This window comes from Pyrus communis, chromosome 11, assembly GCF_963583255.1.
Source record: "Pyrus communis chromosome 11, drPyrComm1.1, whole genome shotgun sequence".
NCBI lineage: Eukaryota > Viridiplantae > Streptophyta > Magnoliopsida > Rosales > Rosaceae > Pyrus > Pyrus communis.
In genome coordinates this window covers 20,366,706-20,392,546 of record NC_084813.1, presented here as the reverse complement: position 1 = coordinate 20,392,546, position 25,841 = coordinate 20,366,706, and the positions used below count along the sequence as shown (strand labels likewise).

General features: G+C 36.4%; 3 protein-coding genes and 1 pseudogene across 5 annotated transcripts; 2 read left to right on the top strand and 2 right to left on the bottom strand.

Annotated features, from left to right (window-relative positions):
* Window positions 1-89: 89 nt before the first annotated feature.
* LOC137707825 (dihydrolipoyllysine-residue succinyltransferase component of 2-oxoglutarate dehydrogenase complex 1, mitochondrial-like) lies at window positions 90-4,981 on the bottom strand. 2 transcript variants are annotated; one of them, XM_068446747.1, is made up of 15 exons: window positions 4,829-4,981; window positions 4,396-4,457; window positions 4,161-4,238; window positions 3,936-3,999; window positions 3,794-3,818; window positions 2,843-2,913; window positions 2,674-2,748; window positions 2,422-2,477; window positions 2,264-2,308; window positions 1,853-2,134; window positions 1,665-1,759; window positions 1,234-1,324; window positions 981-1,091; window positions 619-813; window positions 90-521 (listed from the first exon to the last, which is right to left on the bottom strand). In XM_068446747.1, the coding sequence occupies exons 2-15, from the start codon at window positions 4,429-4,431 to the stop codon at window positions 330-332; spliced, it is 1,416 nt and encodes a 471-aa protein (XP_068302848.1). In that variant the 5' UTR covers window positions 4,432-4,457; window positions 4,829-4,981; the 3' UTR covers window positions 90-329. The 2 variants fall into 2 exon arrangements, with proteins under 2 accessions (XP_068302848.1, XP_068302849.1); XM_068446748.1 differs by having other exon boundaries at window positions 3,936-3,996; window positions 4,829-4,980.
* Window positions 4,982-11,637: 6,656 nt separating this feature from the next.
* LOC137707938 (uncharacterized) lies at window positions 11,638-13,996 on the top strand. Of its 2 annotated transcripts, XM_068446882.1 has the most exons (4): window positions 11,638-11,773; window positions 12,000-12,070; window positions 12,539-12,841; window positions 13,418-13,996. In XM_068446882.1, the coding sequence occupies exons 3-4, from the start codon at window positions 12,559-12,561 to the stop codon at window positions 13,798-13,800; spliced, it is 666 nt and encodes a 221-aa protein (XP_068302983.1). In that variant the 5' UTR covers window positions 11,638-11,773; window positions 12,000-12,070; window positions 12,539-12,558; the 3' UTR covers window positions 13,801-13,996. The 2 variants fall into 2 exon arrangements, with proteins under 2 accessions (XP_068302983.1, XP_068302982.1); XM_068446881.1 differs by lacking the exon at window positions 12,000-12,070.
* Window positions 13,997-17,579: 3,583 nt separating this feature from the next.
* On the top strand, window positions 17,580-18,221 carry LOC137709172 (dirigent protein 1-like; annotated as a pseudogene).
* Window positions 18,222-20,053: 1,832 nt separating this feature from the next.
* On the bottom strand, window positions 20,054-21,346 carry LOC137709563 (mitogen-activated protein kinase kinase kinase 18-like). Its single transcript, XM_068448642.1, has one exon. The coding sequence runs from the start codon at window positions 21,317-21,319 to the stop codon at window positions 20,054-20,056; it is 1,266 nt and encodes a 421-aa protein (XP_068304743.1). The 5' UTR covers window positions 21,320-21,346.
* Window positions 21,347-25,841: the final 4,495 nt, after the last annotated feature.

Sequence of the window (25,841 nt, the reverse complement as noted above, 5' to 3'; positions counted from 1 at the left end):
GATTATATTTCTTGAACGAAATAATAAAAGGCTTTTTACCGGAAAAATAATAATAATAAAAGGCAAACAATCGTCACTAATACACCGTTGAGTTAACTGCGCTTTTTATTAAAATCCCCGGTGAACGAAAAGCCGAAGTTACTGGGCTGAAACGAAAAATATAATTTTGATTCTTTCGATTCGATCAACCTGTCCTGCAGAGTATTCCAACTCTTTTATAAAGCAAAAGCATTGGACAAAACACACTTGCCAACCATATCGGCTTCAGACTGCAGAGATATTGCGTTCTACATATGGATCAAAATCACGGTTCAGGGGCGCCGACTCATTTACACATCAAGGAGAAGCCTGCGAGGGTCTTCCACGACATCTTTAATGCGGCGCAAGAAGAAAACAGCCTCTCTTCCATCAATGAGGCGATGATCGTATGTCAATGCAATGTACATCATTGGCCTTGGTACAACGTTCCCCCCAACGACCATGGGACGGTTCACTATTGAGTGCATACCCAAAATTGCTGACTGTAAATGGAAAAACAAATCAACAAATAAACTTGGCTGCGAGAGTCTTGCTACGAAGGTGAGTTTCCAAAAAAGAAAAATGAGTACAAAGCAATACCTGTGGAGGATTGATGATTGGTGTGCTTAGAAGGCTTCCATATACGCCCCCATTTGATATTGTGAACGTCCCTCCAGCCATTTCATCAATTGATATAGAACCATCAGCTGCTTTCTTAGCCAGGGTATTGATTTCCTTCTCTATCTGAGCAAAGTTCATACCACCAGCATTGCGGACAACTGGAACGACAAGGCCCTTGAATAAAAGTATTTTGATTGTGGTTAGTTCGCATGTGATAATGGAATTCATCGTGCCAAACAATGAATAACCAGAAAATAACTCAGAACCAATGCTCATGTCAGTAAGTTGGAGTTCAACGGAATGCAAGTCAGTTGTTAAGAATCAACATAATACAAGCATACCTTTGGTGTCCCAACAGCTATGCTGATATCAATGTAATCTCTGTATATGATATCGTCACCATCAATGACAGCATTGACAATTGGCAACTGCTCAAGTGCGCTAACAGCAGCCTGAAACAAATTAACGTATAACTTAAGAAGCGCCCACATGCACAAAAAGTATAGTACTAACATTTTACAATAATTTAATAGTACTTTACAATTCCAATTTTCATTTGGCGATAAATGACGGTATTTATGCAAAAACACATACTTTCACAAAGCCGGACATAAATCCCAATTTCACACCATGCTTTTCAACAAAGGTGTCCTTATAGTCTGAACGGAGCTTCATCAAGTTAGTCCTGCATTATATAATACCAATCTTTAGACGAAAACAAAGAGAGCCACTAAATAACAGTCATAAAAGAATTGAAGAGTTGGGGTGGCAAATTTGTCCACTTTCAAAGTAAGGACAGAACAAGAGAGAGCCATTGTGGTAGATGACTCTCATCCTCCGCACTCATCTGAACACCTAGACAAGTGTTGTCATTCATACGTAAAACTTCAACTAAAAAACTACAACACTCAACATTTATGGTTAAACCTGAAAGTCTGTCGCAAAGAAGATTTGAAAGGAAAGATAAAGGATATTTTGCAAAGAGACATGGTGAAACCATATTCTGAAACGAGGTATGAGCTTACATATCAATCTCATTAAATGTGGTTAAGAGAGCAAATGTATTCTGAGAATCTTTCAAGCGTATTGCCACCCGCTTCCTTAGTCTTGTCATAGGAACCTATACATGAGAAAACAATTTCTACCTATTAAATTCCTTTCTCATCCAATAAGAAATCGTTTTTCTTAGGTAAAAAAAGAATCCTGAACTTACTCGTCTTTCCCTATCCTTGGGAGGAAGCCGGAGTTCTGAAGCCGCCTGTTTAGGTTGTGGCGGTGGTGGTGGAGAAGGTGCCTTAGTTTTAGGTTGTGCATCCTTGACAGGGGCAGGTTCTGCTTTGGGGACTTGCTTTTCTGCACTTTCCTTCATTTTAGTAGGTTCTGGCTTAGCATCAGCCTGCTCTGATGGCGCAACTTGTTCTATACCTTCACCAGATTTGGAAATGATTGCAATCTTTACACCTGGTTCCACAGTCTCGCCTTCCTTAGCCACAAACTACTAACAAGCACATGTTCAAGGTAAACATAAAAAGATCAGTATACTAAAACCAGAACGTGTAATTCCAGGTCATGATTAATGATGATCGTAGAAGGAATTTATATTGTGATGTTGCTTGAATATTACCTCTTTAATGACACCGGCTTCAGGACTAACAACATCAATTGTCACCTAGTTGTAAACAAAAATTTATATATATGTCAATACAAAGATTTAGTGAAAATGCATCTCAGCACTTAAGAATGGCCAAATTAACAAACAGGAAAAGTTTGTTTAAAAATTACCTTATCCGTTTCAATTTGGGCAATAGGCTCGTCAACTGCAACTCTGTCACCGGGTTCTGCACATGTAGTGAAAGCATGACTCTCAAAGAATTTTACACTACACTAAACACGCACACACACACTAAGGTACATGAGCTATCATCAGCAGCATGAGTCTCAAAAGAACTCATATTAGGTGAATTAAACACACAGACAAATAAGAAATAAATAACTTATGGATTAAAGTATCACAAGGCATGTTCAGTAACATACTCTTTAAGAATGTTGCCAAAGTGCCATCAGTAATAGATTCACCCATGAAAGGAACAACAGCTTCTACCACATCTCCTGCATAAGTCAACAGTTAAAAAGTTTAATTACTTGCATATATAATATATACAAAGCATGTAAATATGACAAGACTAATATATTCATTAAATACCACTGTCAGAAGAAAATGATCTATTGATCAATCGGATAAAAGAATCTGTTTGACATAGGGCAGCGGCTTCCCTGCAACCAAGAACACATAAAACACCATAAGAGAATAAGAAATCCATTTCTAATATCAAATTAAGTTTTTTGCTCCAGTCATTTGGTTTAGGCTTGGGCAAAACATTCTGATTCTAATCCAAGATTTAGGATGTCAACTATAACACCAAACGATCTCATTGCTAGTGGAAAAAGGCAAGCCTTTTGAAGTATATGATGAGTTAATAATTAACAATGCACCTAAATATTCTACACCTAAACATTCAACACAAAAACGACAGAACCACTTTCTCTCTTGTTATAAAACTGATGAGGAAGTATATCGAAAAACATATGATCAATCTATTTACAGATCTTCCAAGTGAGATTCATCTTAAAGTGTATTAAATGTTCACCTATCGCACTTGAAATTAAAATTTAACATATTCAGTAAGTTCTAATTCCTTACAGGTGGTCAATGCCCTTGTGTTCCACTTTCCCCAACCCACCCACCAAAAAGATGGGAATTGAAAACCAAAGTAATAGTAAAAGTATAAGTTCAACCATTATTCAGAGCACTTTCATCTATGATTCCATGAGTCATGAGCAAATAACCAGGCAGCATGGGTGGAAAGAAAAAGGTTGAACAAGCCACAAGCTGAACTATATATATATAGGGAAGGAGAATCTTGGTGACATAATTGCGATGAGAGCGTTTTAAATTAATAAGAGAATTAGTTTGAAAGAGAATCAAATTTTGAAAAATCTATTGACCAGGTGGTACTTATAAATAATTAATTTCAGGCAGGCTCACAAGAGCTTATGAAAACCATATCTATGATCGCATATTCCTGTAGACACATTGTGAAGTAGAAGTGTATAGGACTAAATTTATCACTGAAATAAAAGATCAGAGCTCAACCTGCTTAGTGATGGAGCATTATTGCCTGCATAGTTGGAATTTGAAAAGGTCAATAACACCACCACAGAGACAAAAGGAAAAGAAACACACTGGTAAAAGTAGACATAAGAAGAGGGTTCAGGTTATAAAATCTTAAATTTACCTAAAACAATGTGGTAGCTTGCTCTCTGAACGCACTCATATCCTTTCCCAATAAACAAAGCCTGCTGTGAGCAAAAGCTATTAGATGATATTCCAAAAAACTACAACCGAATACTAAAGTACGATAAGATAGTTGCCATTGCCGCACAACCAAATACCTCATCAAAGACCCTTTCAGTAAGCAAATAAAAAAGAGAAAGTGAAACAAAAGCTCAATTTTTAGCACCTCTTTTGGTACAGCTCGGTAACAGCTTGGGGCGGACACTCCATGCCTAACCTTCCACGCTTGTCCCAGCACCTCAGACTGTCCATTGAAACATACATAAGCAACCACCAAACTATAACACATTGTTTAATTATCACTTGAAACATAGAACAAAGAATCCCAAGACTAAAACATGCACATTGGGGCACAAAATATATCAATTGATGGCAAAAACAACGAAAGTTTGATCGAATACCGAAGCTACTTTACGGCGAATAGTCCCCCAAATCATTGCTCTTCAATTCTTCAGAACCAGACCTGAAAGATTCGAAATTTCCAACCAAATCAGCACCAGTAGTAACCAAAAATCGAAACTGCATTCGAGAAAATAAAATAAGAAGCCTGGATTAAGCTCTGAGCTCTTCTGACCATCAAAAGAACAGCAGTAAGATATGAAATTTGGTTTTATCGATGCAGTCCAAATTAGATACAACAGATTATACAAAAAAATAAATTGAAAATTAAAGATTAAACAAAGTGAGATGAAAACCATCGCCTATACCTAAAATCCAAAATCATGGGAAGAATTTTGACAATATTGATCAAATTATTCGAAGAAAATACAAAGTCGGAATTACACATGTTTTGGTTTTCGATAGATGCAAAAATTGAGGAGGGGAAGAGTTTACCTGGAAGCTGAGAGCGGAGTAGCGATCCAAATGCTGGAAAAACAGAAACGAAAAGGAAGAAGTGAGAGGGAGGAAAGGCGGAAACTCCAAGCGGAGGAGAAACGTATGAGCTTCTAGGCTTTTTGCGGCTGCTTTCACGCCGACCATCTTACGTGCGTATCCATCCTTCTATTTTTCATTTTTATTTTATTTTATTTTTTGCCTATTTTTTTTAGCTTGGATTAAAATAAGGGATCCAGGTCAAAAAGTTGACCTAGTTATTGAATTTAGTTTTTTTTTTTTTTTTTTTTTTGGAATTGGGATCTGAAAGGATCGTCAACAAGGAACTTTTATTAAAGCAAACACACACTTACAAACGAAACAAATGCCTAATTTATTTCTATAAACAAACAAAGAATGGGCCTAAAAACAAAGAAAACACAGAAAAAGAGTCCAACAACAATGAAGCCCAAACAAACCATCCACTGTGGTCGCCACTGCCGATTCGAGAATCAGCCAGCCATTCGATCTTCCACCCATTGTAGAGCATCCCCTCCACAAGCGCCACCGGCACACAGCCATCAACAAGAGACAGTCGGCCAGAGAGAAGCCAACCATCGGAAAGAAGTTCCGAGAAATTCTCGAGCAACACCACCAGAAATGGCAGAAAATAAGGAGAATGTGGTGGTGTGGGAGACACTCGAGCCGGATACAACACCGAAACTCTACACACGAACTCAACAAAAAACATGGCTGAAACACCAAGCAAGGAAGGGCCATGAAAAAGGATACCCACGGGGGTTGAAGAATTGGGAAAGCCAAAGGGGAAAATTGGAAAAACCAGCAGCAGATGGAAGGGGAGAAGAAAGAAAAAACAAAAACAAAAAGCTACCCACCGATCCCAGTCGCAGCTAAGACCGACGGTAGCCAAGGGAAGCACGATCGGGATCACTCACACAAGAAGGTGAGAAGCACCCTCATACATTTCTAACATAAATTCAATTTTTAAATTTATACGTGCTTGTTTGAATGTGGTTTTAAAATGATTTAAGGAGGATAATTGTATGAGATTCTAGGCTTTTTGCAGATGCTTTCACGCCGACCATCTTACGTGCGTATCCATCCTTCTATTTTTCCTTTTTTTCAATTTTATTTTTTTGTCTATTTTCCTTAGCTTGGATTAAAATAAGGGATCCAGGTCAAAAATTTGACCTAGTTATTGAATTTAGTTTAGTTTATATATTTATAACATAAATTCAATTTTTAAATGTATACGTGCTCGTTTGAATGTACTGTTAAAATGATTGAAGGAGGAGAATTGTATGCGCTTCTAGGCTTTTTACGGTTGCTTTCACGCCGACCATCTTACGTGCATATCCATCCTTCTATTTTTCCTTTTTTTAATTTTATTTTTTTTGCCTATTTTCCTTAGCTTGGATTAAAATAAGGGATCCAGGTCAAAAATTTGACCTAGTTATTGAATTTAGTTCAGTTCATATATTTCTAACATGAATTCAATTTTTAAATGAATGTGCTTTTATAATGACTGAAGGAGGAGAATTGTATGAGCTTCTAGGCTTTTTGCGGTTGCTTTCATGCCAACCATCTTACGTGCATATCCATCCTTCTATTTTTCCTTTTTTTTTTAATTTTATTTTTTTGCCTATTTTCCTTAGCTTGGATTAAAAATAAGGGATCGAGGTCAAAAAATTGACCTAGTTATTGAATTTAGTTCAGTTTATATATTTCTAACATAAATTCAATTTTTCGATTTATACATGCTCGTTTGAATGTGCTTTTAAAATGCCAGAAGAAGGAGAATTGTATGAGCTTCTAGGCTTTTTGCGGTTGCTTTCACACCAACCATCTTACATGCATAACCATCCTTCTATTTTTCCTTTTTTTTTTAATTTTATTTTTTTGCCTATTTTCCTTAGCTTGGATTAAAATAAGGGACCTAGGTCAAAAATTTGACCTAGTTATTGAATTTAGTTCAGTTTATATATTTCTAACATAAATTCAATTTTTAAATTTATACGTGCTCATTTGAATGTAATTTTAAAATGACTGAATGAGGAGAATTGTATGCGCTTCTAGGCTTTTTGCGGCGGCTTTCATGCCGACCATCTTACGTGCATATCCATCCTTCTATTTTTCCTTTTTTTAATTTTATTTCTTTGCCTATTTTCCTTAGCTTGGATTAAAATAAGGGATCCAGGTCAAAAATTTGACCTAGTTATTGAATTTAGTTTAGTTTTGTTGCAGTTCTATTAGATTAGGAATGTGATTGTGTAAATCGTAGTATATCTAGGAATAGCTCTTATATTCCTATTAGGAGTTGATTACCTATTAAGAGTTGTAATCCTAAAAGGGTAAGGAATTAATCTTCCCTACTACTATAAATAAAGGCACAATAGGGTGGAATAGAACACACTACAATTACACATCTCTCTCTTATCTCTACTATTGTCGCACCTTTTTTTCTCTCTATGGCCTCCATAATTGTTCAGTAAATTATGCCTATAACACGTTATCAGCACGCTATTGAAGCTGCACTAAAAAGAGTTTGATATTCAATCAGGAGAGTATTACGTTTTAATCACTCTTTTTGTGATTAATTTATTATTTTGAATTGATCTACATGCTATTGATTCAATTTAATTTTTCTATGTTGAACGTGATACAATGCATTGGAGATGCAATTCTGACTTTTCGAGAAGAATCTTCTACCAATTCAAAGGTTTTTGTTGTTTTCTGCCAATCAGGTACGCTTAAAATAAAGTAAGATATTTGAAACAACCTTGAAGCATGAAAACATTCCCCATATATATATATATTGTATATGTTCACATATTTGTCAATATATATATATATATATATATATATATATATATATATATATATATATATATTTGTTTCATGCATTACGCAATTATATTGTTATGTGGAATTTGTGAGTCAATGTATATAAAATAAATTAGAAGCAATTAGGGTTTCTCAAACCCTAGTAAAATTCGAAAAGAAAAAAAAAAGATCGAAATTATGGGATTGTGCGGCAACACTGCCATGGCACTACTATGTGGAGACCTCCCCTTGAGACAACATATTGGACCTATGCCGAAGCCTTTGGGCTTCGTTGTGGATAACCAGGTTGTGTGCCTAGTCTGTTTTCTGATCACAGGCCTGCAGCCTCGACCCACGCCAGCAGCCGTGCTGCTGAGCCTAATCCCTACCACGGCCCACGTCTCCCTCAGCCAGCTTTCGTTGGCCTTTGACCAAACCAGCAGCTTAGGTTATTGTTTTTTGTCTCCTACCTAGACCCGTGGCTTGCAGTCCACTCTTAAGGCCTTTAAGGCCTTCCCTACTCATGGCACCTCGCCCAAATATTTTTGGGGCTATATTTTGGACCCGATAATATTATTTTGCTTCTCCAATCAACCCTGTATGGCTTGATTTATTGAATTAATTAAAAGTGACATGCAGTCCATTAATCTGATAATGAATCCAAAATTATTGACCTGAAGATCATTTTGGACATTGACGATTTAATAATTTATTTTTATACTTTGAACCGTTGACATACTTTCGTGATAACGAAGCTCTCACACTTGAGTTCCCGAAGAACCTTAAATCCACTACACTTAGTTGTACATTGCATTATGTGTTCTTGCAGGAACCTCTCTTTTATGAACTAAACGTTCATAAACTAAATTGAACCTGTAGCTTCAAATTTAGTGCCTTTGAAACCCGAAGTTTTCATAAAACAATACACTCATGAAAACCCGACGTTTTTCATAAAAATCATGTCTTAGAACTTGAATGTTCTAACTTTGATGCGTATGGATGATTCATTCCCATAAGCACCAATCACAATCTTGTTCCCTCAAATTAAGTGGATTGTCGAACCGTCACAAGTTTGATTTTCCTTGATTTGGATGTTTCTAATAAAAACTACTTTATGTGGGGTACAAGACATGAATCTCCACTTGACTATCAAGTAGCTAAGAAACCATTAAAGCCAACAATGGCAAGAAAGAGCTGAATAAGCCTCCGCCATGATCTTTATTCGAAGACTTATGCCCGAAGCATTACCAATGAAGGTGCCTCATAAACGAGGATTCCATGGCTCTTTGGCTCACTTCTACGGACTGTCTAATCATGAAAGACATTGCCTGAAGCACACCATGATTACGCCCATGAATAAGTACAATTTTGAAATTTATAAATCTGATCGAATTTTGACTGGAGAATACTTTTCTCGTCCTTCCATGTTTTTAACTCGCCCCTGAATCAGTAGTGTAGAAAGCGGAAGTCTACCAAATTCTCGGATCTAATTACTACCACAAACATATGGTAGAATTAGGGTCTGCCAAGGTGTGGCATCATGCCCGAAGCGTGATCATTAGCACCTAAGACCTAAAACTTTAAGAATAAGGGATATTATTCCCAAACCTTAACCCTGCATAATCTACTTCCGTCTTTGATGGAATAGATCATTAGTTATGCACCTGTTCGTACCCCTACCAATGTTGTTAAGGAGTACCATTCTAATAGTCAATATGTGAGACTAATTTTGCTCCACCGAACACCGTTGGAATAGTTGAATTTTGACATGAATGGCCTTGTTGGCCGAATCTACCCTAGTAACTTTGGTTTACTTTGTGAACAATTTCCCATGTTCTTGGATTCAAGTTTGGTGTATGCTTTACTTATGGATAATCTTATTGATATTATCCTCAAATATGAGTTAATTGAATCATGTTTCTTGTATACATGTGGCCGATTCAATTAAACATGTGATTAGGTAGGAATGTAGGGAAGTTTGCGATACTACGTACACTAACTTTACACCTAAATCACATCTATAACAACATCTTTAGGTCTATCCAACCTGATTAAGAGCATTGGCACGCTCCTCGTTGTATGAATGGTATTGCATCAGCATTTAAGGGACTTTAAATTCTCCCTGTTGTTGAGTTTTTAAGGATATTCGAGAGAACAATGATCATCAATGAAACCACTGAAGAAAATAAAGTGGAATATCTTTGCACCACCTTAAAAAATGAGCCTGAAGCTTTGATTTGGGGCCAATGGGCTGCCTCCCATCTGGGAACACGCCATATATGGCTGGCCTGAAGCTTGGTGATTGAGCAGTTTACTTGTTTTGGCACGACCATTTGGGACACTCAACGCATCTCCTTATCCGAAATAAGGATCTTATGCCTACAAGCACACTTTGCCAAGTCTGCCCATTAGGGAAATTGATTTCTATATCATTCCTAGCAAAGATACAAAATGACTCCCTTTTCACAGTGGATTCAAGGGAATATATGTGGACTAATCCAACCAAAATGTGAACCATATAAATACTTATGGTTTTGGTTGATGAATCAACAAACTGGTCACATGCTTCTCCATACACATTACTGCTAAACCTCTAGGCCGATTAAGGGTTCACCACTCGACTTATCCCTTAAGATCCGGGAGACTGGATAATGCCGGAGAGTTTATATCGACGGTTTTCGATAAAGTATTGCATGTCTTTTGGGTTTATAATTGAACATCGAATTCCCATGATTCACCCCAAATAGCCTCGCCTAGCGATCATAAAGCGCAATTTCATTGATCGCCCAAATTTTGGTAAACGTACCCAGTTTTCGGTTTCTGCTTAAGGCTATGCAATCTTTGTACGCAGTTATGTTGGTCCGCCTTGAGGCCCATTGCCATCCAACCTATATGACATTACAATTGGTTACTGGGTACGAACTTGACGTTTTTCGTATTTACGCATTTGGGTGTGTATTTCATATGTCAAGTTGCGCCGCCGCAACGTACCAATATGGGTTCTCAAAGAAGGATGTGAATCTTTATCAATTATGATTCTCCTTCACACTAGCTCTTTTAGAGTCCTTGCACGCGATCTCTTTACCCTTCATTTGCGGGTTGTCACTTTAATGAGACAGTATTCCCGCCGTTAGGGGGAGATAAGAACGTCAACGTTCCTGTAGAACGACACGAAGTTGCGTGGACGTTGCCCACTATGTCTCATCTCGATCCCCATACCACACAAGTGTGATAAGCAAGATTAAACCACACAATTGACATTCATAATTGATGTTGAACTCACCATGAGCCGAATTCGAGTTTTATTCACTTAGCGAATTCGATGTTTAATTGTTTTAATTCTATCGTTATAGAACTTAGATCAAATTACCTATCACTTTAGCTAAATATCGTTGTATCAAAAAAAGAATTCCTCACTTTTATTTATACAGATGAAACATAATATCTCAATTGGTCATCATATGAATGACTAAACAATTGCCAATTTGATTAAAAAGTGAACTCTTTCATTATGACACTTGAACATTTCTTTTGTTCAATTGAAAATTTTTATTCGTCACTCAGTACTATGTTCTAGTGGTATTCTTCTTTACTTATAAATGAGAGGTTTTATGTTCGATTCTTATCAAAAACGAATTTGAACCACGTTATTTTTTGAAGGTAAAGTAGATAATATTGTTTCTTAAAAAAAAAAAAAAAAAACAAACAAACTTTCATTCAATGGAACCTACTATCGACCTATTAAACAAAACAAAACAAAACAAAACAAATTTTTATTCGTCGCTCACTACTACGTTCTAGTGATATTTTTCTTCACTTGTAAATTAGAAATTTTAGGTTCGATTTTTACTAAAAACGAATTTGTACTACGTTATTTTTTGAAAGTAAAGTAGATAATGTCGTTGGTTTATTGGAAAAAAAAAATTTCATTGAATTGCACCTACTATCGACCTATTAAACCCAAACTTTTGTTTATGATTGAAGCGGTTCGCTGTCTTCTTTAATTTCATTCTCTCTCTCTCTGCTCTCCAGCTACCTTCAGAAAGAAAACCTAGGCTCCCATTTACTCTCCCTCCCACACTCTCACATCCACTCTCCGCTGCACTATCTCTTCACATCTTGGTAAGTCTTCGCTGTTTTTGATTTCTTCCGTTGATCTCCTTCATCACGATCTCTGATTTTTGCTTATTCTTGTTGATCTCTGAATCTGCTTATTTCTGTACTTGTTTATCCTCGATCTATGATGTTTTGATTGTATTTGTGAATTTATTTAGCTAATTTATTTAATTGGTGAAGGAAAGCAACGTTATTGATTAAAAAGAATGTTAATTTCTTATTTTTGTTACAGTTTCTGGTGAATTTTCTGTAAATTTAGCTCTCAATTTCTGTGTTTGCGTTGGAATCCGAAGACTGAAAAGGGTAATATTCGATAAATTCATTATATTTTAAGCATAAGTTTTTGCAAATTGGTAAATCATTCCGAATTCCATCATCATTCAGTTTGCAATCAGTTTTTTTTGAGACGCTTCAGTATTTATATCGAAAATCGAACTACGAGGGAAGATGAACCTTCTTTCTTTGATTTTCAGCAAGCATTTTTGAAAAGTCACAATTCTATTCAGTTTGGCTTTGGAAAACTTGCTGATCGCGGATTAGTGCGAATATGTGTGTGTGTGTGTGTGTGTCTATATATATATAAGTATCTTACGATATTTGGAAAATACACCGAACGAGTTGATTCAATTCGTTTTTATTATTATTTTTATTGAACAAATACATAGCTTAAGAGTTATCTTCTGTTATCGTTCTTATTCCTTATTTGTGTAATTACATTCAGTGAAACCGATATAATTTGTTAAGAGTGCCTCAATTTGTTCATTGCTTCAGTTCTCGAGTTTGGAGTAAAGATGTTGCAGCTGCTGTACACGGTGATTTTCAGCGAAATGCTGCTGATTTTGACCTTGTTGTTTAAGAGCCCTCTGAGGAAGCTAGTGATCCTGGCCTTGGATAAGATGAAGCGAGGGAAGGGCCCAGTGATGGTGAAGACGGTCGCTGGGACTGTGTTTATTGTTCTGCTGGCCAACGTCTACAATCTGGTGGACATCAAGAACCGAACAAATGAATCTGGTGTGCTCAACCCTACTGACGAGGTTCTCATGTCCATGAAAATGCTCGAAAATTCTCTTATGGGTATTCTTCTCGATCTTTTAAGATTAGTTATCAGGCTTATGTATTGTTTATCTAGACTTTATCCTGTTTTTTCTTTTCAAGTTACTGAATTAGGTGTACTTGTTATGAGTTATGTCTCTTAATCGTTGAGCGCATATGCGATGGAATAAGAAAGAAATGGTTTGATTATACATAGGGCGAGTTCATAGCTTCCTTTTGAAGCAGCTGAATGTTCTTGTGCTTTGCCATTAAGTGTTGGATTTTCATCAGCTTGAGCGTGAAACGTATTAGCTGAACCTGTTATGAAGTTGAGTTAGGTCTCGAACATAAGATCTTCTCGGTTGTTTGTTTCCCGATATTTTCTAACATTATAGATATGCTATCTTACTCCCCCTCCTTTTTGTTAGGCAGACCTTTCGTCATCTGATGCGATGCAATTAAAATATCCTTTTGCTTATGTTATTGATAATTTTAGTGATTTCTGATTGTAGGATGATGACAGATTAGACGTTATATTGTTTGCTAATTGTATTTCTTTGATTTGCTCGATCACCATTCATATCCTTCAAAACCGACTTTCAATTGTATCGAATGCAGGATTTTTCCTGTTCCTTTCACTGATGATGGATAGGTTACACCATTACATAAGAGAACTTCGATTCCTGAGGAAGGCGATGGAGGCTGCGAAAAGACAAAACCAAAGTTCTCAAGACGATAAAAACGGAAGTTCAGAGCAACTTAAGACCTTAGTACAAGAGAATGAGACATTGAGGACAAAGATCAAAACTCTGGAGTCTGAATATGAGACGAAAGCAAAGAAGGCAAAGGCGGCGGGAAGTGAGGTAGAGGCCCTAAGAAAGCAATCTGAAGGACTCCTTATGGAATACGACCGCTTGCTGGCAGACAACCAAAATCTCCGCAGTCAGTTAACATCAATTGAACAGAGCGCATCCCACTCGGATGGAAAGAAGAACACGTAATGCAGTGGTTACTTTGGTAATTGTCGGTCATCTTTGTCAATATAACTTTATGAGGCGTAGTGTAGATTTGGGATCGAAGCATAAAACAATATGGCTGCAGTTATAAAAATCCTACCCTTGGTTATATATAAATGTAATCAAATGATGCAAGAATTTTGTTAATTCTCGTTTCTATTTGACAAAGACTGCTTCTTGATATAGTTTATAAGTAGGCAATTTAGGGCTGGTTTGGTATTGTTGTACTTTGAAAAAAATTGATTCTGTTATGCTGTTATGCTGTGAGAAAAAGCTCATTTTTCATACTTCATGTTTTCAGTTTTTTTTTACTTAAAACTGTGAAAATAAGCTGATTTTAAGTGTGGTAAACACTTTTTTGAGTTTAGCTTTTTTTAATACTCATTTTTTATAAAAGCACTTCAGTAATAAACCAGTACTCACTGTTATCATTTACATGATCTTCCAACTTGGAAAATGTGTAGCTGAGTGATTTTCGCTTCTCCTCCGAAGTTGAGAACTTACGGATGTTGTGAGGAGTAATCTCATCCTAGCAGTCGCTTACTCGGGGGAGCGCAAGCAGTCGCTTATGTGTCTCGCACAACGAATTATTTGGAAATAATTGTTGTTCTGGTAATAAGAACTAGATGAAGCCCACAGACGATGTGTGTGTAAATATGAAGATTTCAAAAGAAAAAAAAAAATTATAATGTGGGAAAGAGAGAAGTTGGAGCACCAGCGGAGCCAATTAAGTTTTTTCATGTCTTCTTATATGTTATATTTAAGTTTTTTTCATATTTGTACAGTAATATTTGCCCATTGAACATTATCTAATATAATATGTGCTGAAGGATCAGGAGGTTCAGGACACTTAGGCTTAAATGGTGTGTCACTTCATTCCTTGTCTCAAGTTTTTTTAATTTGTTCATGTGTGTCTTGAATTTGTCTAAGTTTATTTTTTAGTAAATTTGAATCAGCATATGGTATTTTTATTGTTTGTTTATCTTTTCAATCATTTTTTTGATAGAATTTTGGTTATACAGGTATTAGAAAAAGTGGTTATACTTAGTATTAGCAATGTTATCATATGATTTTGGAATGACAATACAATTATGTTGTAAATATCAAATTTGTAATATTCATAATAATTATTTTCGATGTGTAAGATTCTACATGTTAAAGTTAGGTTGGCCCTTATTAAAAATTCTAGTTACAAGAGAGAGAGAGAGAGAGATGCTGGGTTCTTTTTTTATTACTTTTTTTTTTCAATTTACAAAGGCTAGCATGTGGGTGTGGTTGAATTTTAGTTTGTGCGAAAATATATTACTGTTTATGATTTTATTTTGTGATAGAATATCAAATTATCTTTTGACGCTTATGAGTTTTGTTAATGGGTATTTTAAATATGTATTTATATGTATTGAGTTAGATTTCAGCTCAAGTTTATTCAATTCCACTGGCGACACCTCTCTCTGGGTGCAGTGGTTGCAAAATAAACTTGCAAAATTCCCAGTGTAATTAATATTTCAATGGAATCGAAGAAGGCCATATGAAAAATGGAAAACCATTAGAAGAAATTGAAGCGTGTTGTTTTAGTTTTCTATTGCAGGTTGGTGTTCAAACAGTCAAGTTTTAAAAATTTTGCATACCAAATCAAAAATCTGGGTGCATTTGTTGCGTCGGACTATCTCGGACTGTATTGGCTTTAGGGACTAAGTTGGACTGATTAGACTAAGTTAGACTAACTTAGTGAAGCGTTTCATGTAGTGTCGGACTAAGAACTAAAAACAATAACAAATTCTAATATTATATTATTTAATTCACTATAATTATTATTTTATATTATTAATTCAGGTTTATTATTATGTTATTCTTACTTTTTGTCTATATTTTTCCTCTCTAGAAACCTCCGTATTGCCTTCCTTTTTTTTTTTTTGTTCATTTTCCTCACCCTTCATAAGTTTCTCCATCCTAATCTCTCTTTTTCTTTGTACCTCTCCTTTTCATCTCCACATTTTTCTTCCTACTTTTCTCCGTTCATCTCCCTTGTTTCTTTTTCTAATTTTTCTAAGGCGCAATTGGCAAATCAAAACCCATATCAGAGTTTGAGTCATATGGGTGCTCAGTGTTCTGCTTCTCCAGAGTCAACGAAGAAGGTCTGCGATTAGGGAGTGTGGAGTGCATGTGTAATTAGAACAGCTCTTGTGCATGTGTGAATGGACGACTGCTGTGTGTTTCATGCGCACAACAATTTTGTTTTTGTTTTGTTTTTTTTTTTTTCGGTTTTTTGGGTATCGAATTTTGGGTTTGGATCTGGTTTTGAGAATGGAAAGAGTGCATAATTTTTTTCCTTTTTTGTTTTCGAATTTTGAGGGATTTAGGTTTGAAAATGGTATATGAGAGGGCGAAGCAGAGCAGAGTTGGTAAATGGGATCTGGGTTTCGAATTTTGCAAGGAACAAGTAGGAAGAGGAAGGGGGGGGGGGGGGGGGGGGGGGGGCGGCGAAGCAAGGAGTTGGTCTTAGCAATCCGGCCGATTTCGGGGGGTCTCGCTAAGACCCTCTAGCGAACCCGTTAGTCTTGGTTAGTTGGGGCAAGTCTCATTAAAGCTTGTCCTGGTGTTGAACAAACATGACAATGCATTCCCACTTAATCTAATCTAGTCTAGTGAATGCTAGCGAGTGCAAACAAACGCACCCAAGGATTTACATCAACCTTTCTCATGTTTTCTCAAATGATCAGTGCATATCATTGCGATTTGAGATGAACTTGATGCATATCTGGTATGAGGGGGAAACAGGAGCTTCATGGAAAATAATGTCCTTAATTTATCACCACTGAAATACTTTTTCATTTGGCAGCCAAGCACTATACTTTAGTGTCAAAAACACTTTTGTGCAATGTAGAAGCACCCATTTAGTTGCTTGCCAAACAACACACTGCTTTTTCATCAAAACGCTGCGAACAAGTGCTACTGACCAAGTAACGCTGGCAAGTAAAAGCGCTTTATAGAATAGAGCTTCTAAATGAATCGTAAATTAATAGAAAAGTTGATATACACCCAAATGTATCATGGGATTTTAGCTAGGAAACACTTATGTCGAAAAGAAATTTGAACTTTCCTCTTCCTCCCACCCAACATGTCGATCGTCTTCGCCTGGCAAAGCCCCTCAAACAAAACTTTAGGCCGATTCCACTTGGAAGAAGCGCGGCCACCCAAGTATATGTTATGTGTTCTCAGAATCTTAAAAATCTAATCCAATGAAACCAAATGTTGTTCTATGGGATATTAATGCCAAATTGCCAGTTGAGAAGCCGAACACTATCTCTGCTTACCATCGATGAGGGAGGGAGTACTTCACAAGAAACACCGACGCTTAAGTTAATGTTTGTTCAAGATGATTGTAGTATATTAAAAAGTGATTTCATACTTTCCTCTTCGACCCCCTCATGTTGATGTGATTATTGACTTTTTATAACTATAAAATACTTGGACTCCAAGTCCTATTTTCCTTCTATTTCTCCATATTCACGCTTTTGTTCGATCATGTTCCTTTATTCTAGCTCCACCCCTCCATGTTTAAGATTCATATGAAGTGGCTTGTTGCTTGAGCCTTAATTTTTGCAACCACAGCTTGGCCTCAGCCTTCCATTTCAGGATACTTGTTGAAAAAGTAGATAGAGATCATATATTGTATTAGGGTGTGTTGCATGCACGAGGCATTATATTGCTTAAACAAATCTCAAGTAGATACGAAAGTAACATGCAACCATACGAAACTGTATATGATATATTACGTAACTGAAAATTCGATCAGAAAGCAAATTCTAAAGCTAGATTGCTCCTTCGTTTCTCAATTATTTCCAATCCATCAACCAATGAAATTAAACTTCATGCCGAAGCTCAGTGCTCTGTCCATAATACTAGTCATGGTTCTAGCCATGGCTACATTTCCAGTCCGAGCAAGTCGCAAGTCCAAAGAAACCCAACTCTCCTTCTACTTCCAAGACATCTCTACCGGTCCGAATGCCAGACTTTCCATTTGTAGGTATTCCCGGCAAGCGTTGGACCTTCACTCAATTTGCCACAATTTACGCCGTTGATGACCCCATAACGGAAGGCTTAGACCGAAACTCAGCCTCTGTTGGCAGGGTTCAGGGGTCGTCTATGACATCAGGACTGGACGGAAATGCTCTTGTATTATTGTCGATTGTGTTCACAAACAAGAAGTACAATGGCAGCACTCTGGAGATACAAGGCACTAGTAAGCAATTTGAGGAGGTTAGAGAACTATCGATGGTTTCAGGTACCGGAAAATTTCGATTTGTTAGGGGATATACTACATTTGAAACAGTTCTGGTGGACCTTCCAAATTCATACGCAGTAATACGATGCAATGTTACAGTAAAGCACCACTAGAATATCATGTTCATTGGTTATACTATATATGTATGCAATATAATTGCAGTTCATGTTCTTCTTTGCAGTTCGTGTTCTTCATGCTATCAAATGCTTTGATTTGTAATTTATAATTTGTAGGTCAACTCTTGAGGCTTGAGAAATATACCAATGAAGCCCTGAATAAAAGACTGATTAAATCTGAACATACCAATGAAGCCCTGAATAAAAGACTGATTAAATCTGAACAAGTATTGTGAATTTTGATCCTAAATTCAATATTTATATATTCTCGGATGTTATGGCCAAATCCTGAACCAGATGAACTCTCCTACGAAAACACATATTTCTTCGCACTTTAAGCCCCGGAAAGATACGTAAGAAACCATAAGGGCTGGCCCGGAGAGAAAGCAGATACAAGATATTGGCTCGCTTCTCTCTGCAAAGCGTTTGGGAGAAACATTGTTACTTGACATTTGAGGTTTTTGATTGATATGTAATTTAGGTTGCACCAGTTGCTATCTTTTGTCTATGAATTTCTACAACTTGCAGGCCTCCTTGCATTTCATGTACTATGCATGCAGTATGCACTTTGAAGGAGTTTTAGTCAAATTTTTCTAACAATGAACATTATAAGTCAATAACATAGATCGGTTACCGACAATCTTCTGTCAAAATACTCTATACATGGTGATGTTTCAACATACATAAAAGGCTTGAAGGGCACGTAGCGCCCATAATAAAAAGAAAAATTAAAAAAAAAAAAAAACCTCTCACGCGTGGAGAACTAGTATATGATAAAATACTTGGAGGTGGCAATTATAAAACTCAAATGCAAGTGAATGGGAGCTTTCACAATGACTAATTCATATGCAGATTCTAATAATATTCCAAAGTATTAAAACATTAACAATGTTAATAGGTGGTGGATTAGTATTGAATTGGAAAGTTCTGGTGCTGTTAGACCCTTTCTCTAGCCACAAACAGAACTTTAGGCCATTTCCACTTTGAAGAACTATATCCACCCAAGTGGAGTCCTATATTCTTTGAAGGAGATTAAATAAGCCAATTTGCCAATAGAATTTACTTTCAATTTTCAACAGAGGGAACAGAAATCTGGTGATCCAGTTGTAAATGCTGGGTTCTGGCTTGCCAAATGCCAACTCAAACTGGCCCATCTTTTCAGAGTTACCTAAAACGGTAAATATTGGCAGGATGATATTGAAAGCTACACCCAATTTGGCACCCGTCTTTTACCTACCAGATGAAGAAGCTGATGCGCAGATATCTTTTATACCAAGAATTATTATGGCTTCTCCTCTATGCCATGGGAATTAAACCAAACTGGTCCGCCAGCACGAGAAGTTTTTCAGTCGGATTGTCACACTGTTATGGAGGTGTTACTCTGTTAGTAGTCTTTGTGTCAAACTACATAGATAAAACATAAAAGATATGTCATAGACTTAAGGCTCGTTTGTGATTGCTTTGGTAGGAATCACTTCTGCTCATAACCGCATTTATTCAAAATTCTTCAGCAGAAACACGTTCAGTCTTTTATTAAAAACTTAAGTACTTCCCAAATAAGCATTGACAAGTTTTTTTTTCCATAAAGTGCTTTTACGACTCAGAAACACTTTTAACTTTTTATGTCACATATTAAAAAAAACGCTTTAATCTGTTAAAAATTATTTTAACCTTTCTAGAAGCAATTTCAACCGTAACCTTAGAATATTGTTAAAACATGAGAAAACTAATAATACCACGTACCAGTATGCAATTGAGAGACGGCTTAATAGCACAAACACTAAAAGTCATAGCAGTAAAACAAAAGAACGGAGAAAAAAAGGATGGATTTTTATGATTACCAAAAACTTGAAATCGAAGGAAGTAACAAGTTATCTCTGTCCCTCTCAAGAATGGGATTGCTTAAACCTACACCACTACTATTTCTCCTACTTTTTTTGCAGCCCTCTAAAATATCCACATTAATTCTACAACTAATATTATTGCTATCTAAGAAATCTAAATCCAAATCCTTCTCACTACCTACACCTTCAGCATCGTCCTCAATACTGTTGCTTTCATCACAATCGTTCTCTCTAACTGTGATCCAACTCTCATCATCAAAACTCCACCTGGGGTCCCCTGAAAACAGTGACAACCGTCTGATCCTCTGATCATCGGAGGAGTTTTCGAAACTCGGGTTTTGATCAAGACTGCCCGAAGTCTCTGATTCCCCTAAAGAACTCCATATGTCTTGATCGAGAATACTTGTTGGAGAAAATGAAGTGGATTCTTGAACTTGTTTTGTAATTTTAGAAGAACTAATTGAAACTTCATCATCTTCTTCTTGCCCAAGAAATGAATGCTTTAGAAGCTGACTAGCCGTCCAACGCTCCGTTGGGTCCCTCCGTAAGCACTTTTCCAAAAAGTGCTTTGCTTGTTCTGAGAGGAAGCTTGGAATCTCAGGCAACTCCTTAGAGTATGCAATTTGATACAGAACAGTTACTGGGTCAGCTGCTTTAGGCCACGGCGCTGATCCTCCGGTAGCCATTTCGATAATTGTACAACCGAGAGCCCATATGTCGCACGCGAACCCCTGCTCTTCTCCGCGTGCCACCTCCGGCGCCATAAACATTGGCGTGCCGCCAATTGTTGCGGCCGAAGCTCCTGCCGGATTAGCCCACCTAGCGCATCCAAAATCTGCAATTTTCGGACCGTCTTCACCAGCCAAGATGTTCCGGCCTTTTATGTCACAATGTACCAACCCAAGTGAATGCAAGTAGTCTAGCCCTTTCACAATGCCCCTCGTGTAGTTTCTGATCATCGATTCGTCAACTAGGCCTCCGCGGCTGCGAATTGCATCGATGATGGTGCCGCCGGGCACGTACTCCATGAGAAGATTGTACATGAGCTTGTTGTTCTCACTAGTAATGTCATGCCCCATGTAGCTTACAACATGTGGACTGCTCAAAACAGAGTGAATTTTCTGCTCCCTCTGCAAGAACTCGGATTGAGACACCTGGGCGGACTTGACGGCAAACTTGTCACCGGAGCTGGGAGAGGTGGCTAAGGAGACGGTGGCTGATGAGCCTTGGCCAATGGTGCAGCCTCTTGTCCAGTCCATTTGGTGATGAGCAAAGAATAAAACGTACAAAATACAAAACTTTTGTGTTGGTTAAGATGCCCATTGGCTTCGCCTTTATATATGGACCAACTCACTTGCAAATACAAGGTGGCATTTTTTAAAACGTTAGTTTAATTGGTTGGTTGGGTCTATCTCTCACTCACTCTACCGCCAATAGGGTCGACAATTCCCTTAACTTAAGGTGGCCACGTGTCGAAATTCGGGTGGGGTTGACGGCATCTGCCTCCCACACGGGTGCGATTTGGCGAAGCGGGATGCCAACACGTGTCAAGAATTGGGGTTTAAGAGCCAACATGATCCTCTCCGGATTCTTTTGGTGAGGATTTTGGAGATCCGTGAATTGTATCCGTGCATCGTACGATCAGTTTTTGTCAGGTACTGTTTGTGTTTAATTTTAAATAAAAATATTTAAAATAATTTATGACCGTACGATGTACGATGAACGGACACGATTCACGAGATCCTCACAAAGAGGATCCGGCGAGAATCCGGATTCGTTTAAGAGGGTGCAAACCTAAAAATTTGTGTACACATTTGGTTTGGTGAAGGAGATGGGAGAGGTTGGATAGAGTTAGATTGGATTGGATAATCCTAACGGGATTGGATTCTGTAATTTGGAAGGATATGTGAAATTAAAATTGGGAGGGTTTGTCGGTAAGGTGTGTTGAACCACCAAAATAGGGTTGAATTTTAGTATCACTTTCAATTTTAGTTTTGGTAAATGGTTGAATTTAAGCATGTGATTTACCACTATACATGCAAGTCTTGTAAAAAATCAAGTCTTCTTTTTGGTTGAGAAAAAAATACAAATATGGAATTTTATGCCAATTGGGGTATTATTATCCAAAGTTTAAAGAAGGGGATTTAGAGTTTTGACCAAGTCTTACACTAAACCATGCACCATCATTTTTTTAATTATTTTTGGGACCCTGGATTCTTTGACCAATGCAGATTTTGCAATGGCAATACTCATAAATTTTCAATATTAGCCCAATTTTTCTCTATTGTAGTCGGTATTTAAAATATTCACGAAATTGTCAATTTTTTTGTTGAAATATTTGAAAAATCAAAGATTAATATGGAAAGAAGGGGTAAAACTTCACCCTGTATCGATGAGATATAGGAAAATTAATAAATATTGATGATATTTATTGATTCATTACAGAAAATTTGTTATAACCCATTGCAACTTTTGAAGTTTTGAAATTTTTTTGAGAAAATTTTCTCTAATTTTGACCAAATCTTAATGAGTTGATATACTCACTCCATTGTAAATTTCCATGATTTCTATCAAAGGCAACCACTATCTATGTCGATATCCATATTTTAAACATAAATGGTAGCTACATATTATCATTGACTTAAGATCACATTTTGTGGAAATTTGTGTTGTCATCACTGGGGCACAAAAAATTCAAATAAACTTAAAATGTTAAGCAACAACAGTATATGTGAAGCCGATGGACTAGGGAAAATTCAAACAAATTTGAGTTTTTTTTTTTTTTTTTTTGGTAGTCTCTCTGTTCTTAGTGAAAATTTGTAGCTTTCTGTTTTCTTTCTGTTAATGATGTATAGTTTAATCAAGTTGGTTGAAATTCATACTCTTCAGATCTTTTTGTTCAAAGTCGACGAACTAGAGAATCCGGATCACTCAATTTAAATCTTGAGACCCTCATTGCCCATCACACACAAAATCAAACCCTTGAACGGTCCAAATCTCTTTTTTCTCTCGCTCCCTTAAACCGCCCGAATTCTTTAGCTCTGAACACATAGATCTCCGCATTTGAATTCCGCCTTACGCAGCAAATTTGTATTAGCTTTTTTAAATTGTAGATGTTGATGTGACCTATATAAATTTGTGTTATTCTTTTACCGTTGGATTATACTGCAATATCTACTTGATAAAAAGCCAAATAATCAGATATTAGAGTCGATTTTGTGTCCGTTAAGTAAAGCAATCATGATTGATGATATGCCGTCTTGGACGTGTCCCTTAATAATTTCATGTCTAAGTTTGCGGACAAAGGAAAGGCGATGATCCACAAAAGTAGCATACACACCACATAAGGAATTCCTATGCTAAATAAAACACTTTCATAATTCCGTTACAGAAACTACCACGGAGTGACTCAGTGATTGATAATGAATTTCAGACCTGTATTTGATATGATATGTTCTGTGTTTAATTCTTAATGTTGGTGAATCGCACATGATGGCCAGTGGGAGATTGAAATGTCTCTGTAAATCTTCCCAACCTCCAAAAAGTGCAATGCCGAGTTAAAACCACCAGTCGGTCTCTTTTAAAAATAAATTAATAATTCCTTTCTAGAAAGAACAAAATAAAGTAGAAAAAAATTACAATTAATCATAGACGAAAAAGTATCATTCAAGGCACTAAAAGAAAAGAATAATCTTGGTAGTAATTTTAATTTAGAAAGGTACTTACCATTAATTATAATTAAATAATTAAGGGATTGAAACCATTAAATTATATTAAACACTAAGAAACCAGCATGAACAATGTTTGATTAATTCATATGTTACGTTTCGTTGCTTCAAACCTCATGTTTCATCTACTCTTAGACATTTGTTTTGCTAGTTAAAATATCAAACGTCCTTCTCTAACATCCACCGTGCACGAAGGTACACACTACAATATTATGGCAACCAATATATATATACAAGGAGTAAATCCGTGACATCACTTTTTTTACACAACTTTTAATATGCGTTTTTGTGAGACCCACTTCGTATTGTATTTCAAGGATTCGAATCGTATCTTTTAGGCTTTTTCTCAAAGATCATGTCTACCAAAAATCACTTAATCTGAAACCATATGAACGTTGAATTAAAGGTTTAGGTTTTTTTAGGATTGTATTCGTTCATTTTCTTCACTACAAATGAATATTTTAATATTTTTGAACTTGTCTAAGTTTTTGCTAGTATAATCTATGAATGATATCCTAAAAGAAAAATTGTTTGGATCGTTAACATACGTTACAAAGTAAACTTCACAAAAACTTGTATAAAAAATTATGATAAAAAATGATGTCATATAATATATATATATATATATATATATTGTTCCACCTCTTAATTAATAAAACACAAGATGGTAGATAAACTTGATGGACCAATAAAAGGTAGAAGGTGGGGTGGTGGTTTGGAACTTGCAACTTGCAAGAGAGTTAAAGAGAGGAATCAATTCAAAAGCCAAAAAAGGGTAGAGGTTGAAACCGATTCCCAATTGACTAAACCATATCCACAGTAACTAAGCAGGTGAAATTAGTTGTTGTTTTGGGGGTTATAAAAGTAAAATGGCACCAACAACAACCCTAATTAACAATCTTCTATTTGTTGTCTCACTCACACACATACTTAATCACCATCTAAATATCTAATCTCTGCCAAAACCTTGTTTAGTTAGTTGGACCAAGAGTGAGTATCTAAACCAACAACTCTAAAATTTTATGCGTGGCTTGTAAGATAGTTCTACATGATCTGCATGTTTATATATAATCCGAGTAATGTTTTCTTGCCAATGTTATGTTGTAAGACAAAATATTTATATTGTCAGACTGAATCTGAACAACATAATTAGGAATGCGTTAAATTAATATGTTACATATTCATGACAGGATGCCTAACAATATTATGACAAGTTATGAAATCTAAATAATATAATCAGAAATGAGTTGAGCTAATATGTGATACATATTCACAATCGAATGTCAAACAATAACAAAAAATATGAACAATATAATCCGAATTTGAAAATAAATTAATTAACGTGTAACACAGATTTACAGTCAATCTAACGATAGTAGAACATATGATTATAGTTCATTTTTCATGAGAAAAACTCATCATTCACTACTCATTACTCGTGAAAGTGGAGGCTAAAAATGAACAATAGGAAAGGGAACACGTAGGTGTTGAGGGTTATCGAGGGGCACGTTTTATATTTGTGTCGTGCGTTGTATTTGTGGAAGTGACAAGGTTTACGTGCCTTTCATGCAACTGAAATAGAAATATAAAAAAGAAGAGTTGTGGACTGGGGTCCTTGACAACACTACATAGGTGGCTTATTTTATTGATGTCTCGTTTTCCTTGCGGCAGAGGATAAGGAAAGGGTTGCAGAATGCAGATTGCTTTGTCTTGTAAATTAAATTGCATGATAGTGGCTCTGAAAAGTTAATTTCTGTGAAACGGTTTACCGTCGTGTAATATTTCAATTCAATAACACTAAATCAAAGAGAGTTTGCATATGTAAATTATATTTTTAGGCAAAAATATCACGATGAAAACAAGTCTGTTTTATGCAAGGTATTCTCGTCATTGTAAGCGTGAGTTTGGAATCTTTGCTAGCTTTTCTAACAATTAAATGGTACTGAATTAGAGACTATGCACTTTTTATTTGGCAATAAGATGAAACAAATACTTGAATCCCTATGATCTGCATTGGTCCTACTTTGACTTGTACCATTATTCCCCTAAAAAT

What these genes read in the sequence shown, in the direction of transcription:
- LOC137709563 (XM_068448642.1), bottom strand. Translation starts at nt 21,319, where the DNA reads ATGGACTGGACAAGAGGCTGCACCATTGGCCAAGGCTCATCAGCCACC.
- LOC137707938 (XM_068446881.1), top strand. Translation starts at nt 12,559, where the DNA reads ATGTTGCAGCTGCTGTACACGGTGATTTTCAGCGAAATGCTGCTGATT. An exon ending in GCTCGAAAATTCTCTTATGG is followed by an intron (nt 12,842 to 13,417) that starts GTATTCTTCTCG and finishes TATCGAATGCAG; the next exon opens with GATTTTTCCTGTTCCTTTCA.
- LOC137707825 (XM_068446747.1), bottom strand. Translation starts at nt 4,431, where the DNA reads ATGATTTGGGGGACTATTCGCCGTAAAGTAGCTTCG. An exon ending in ATCATTTTCTTCTGACAGTG is followed by an intron (nt 2,749 to 2,842) that starts GTATTTAATGAA and finishes TGACTTATGCAG; the next exon opens with GAGATGTGGTAGAAGCTGTT. An exon ending in TTATGTCCGGCTTTGTGAAA is followed by an intron (nt 1,092 to 1,233) that starts GTATGTGTTTTT and finishes AATTTGTTTCAG; the next exon opens with GCTGCTGTTAGCGCACTTGA.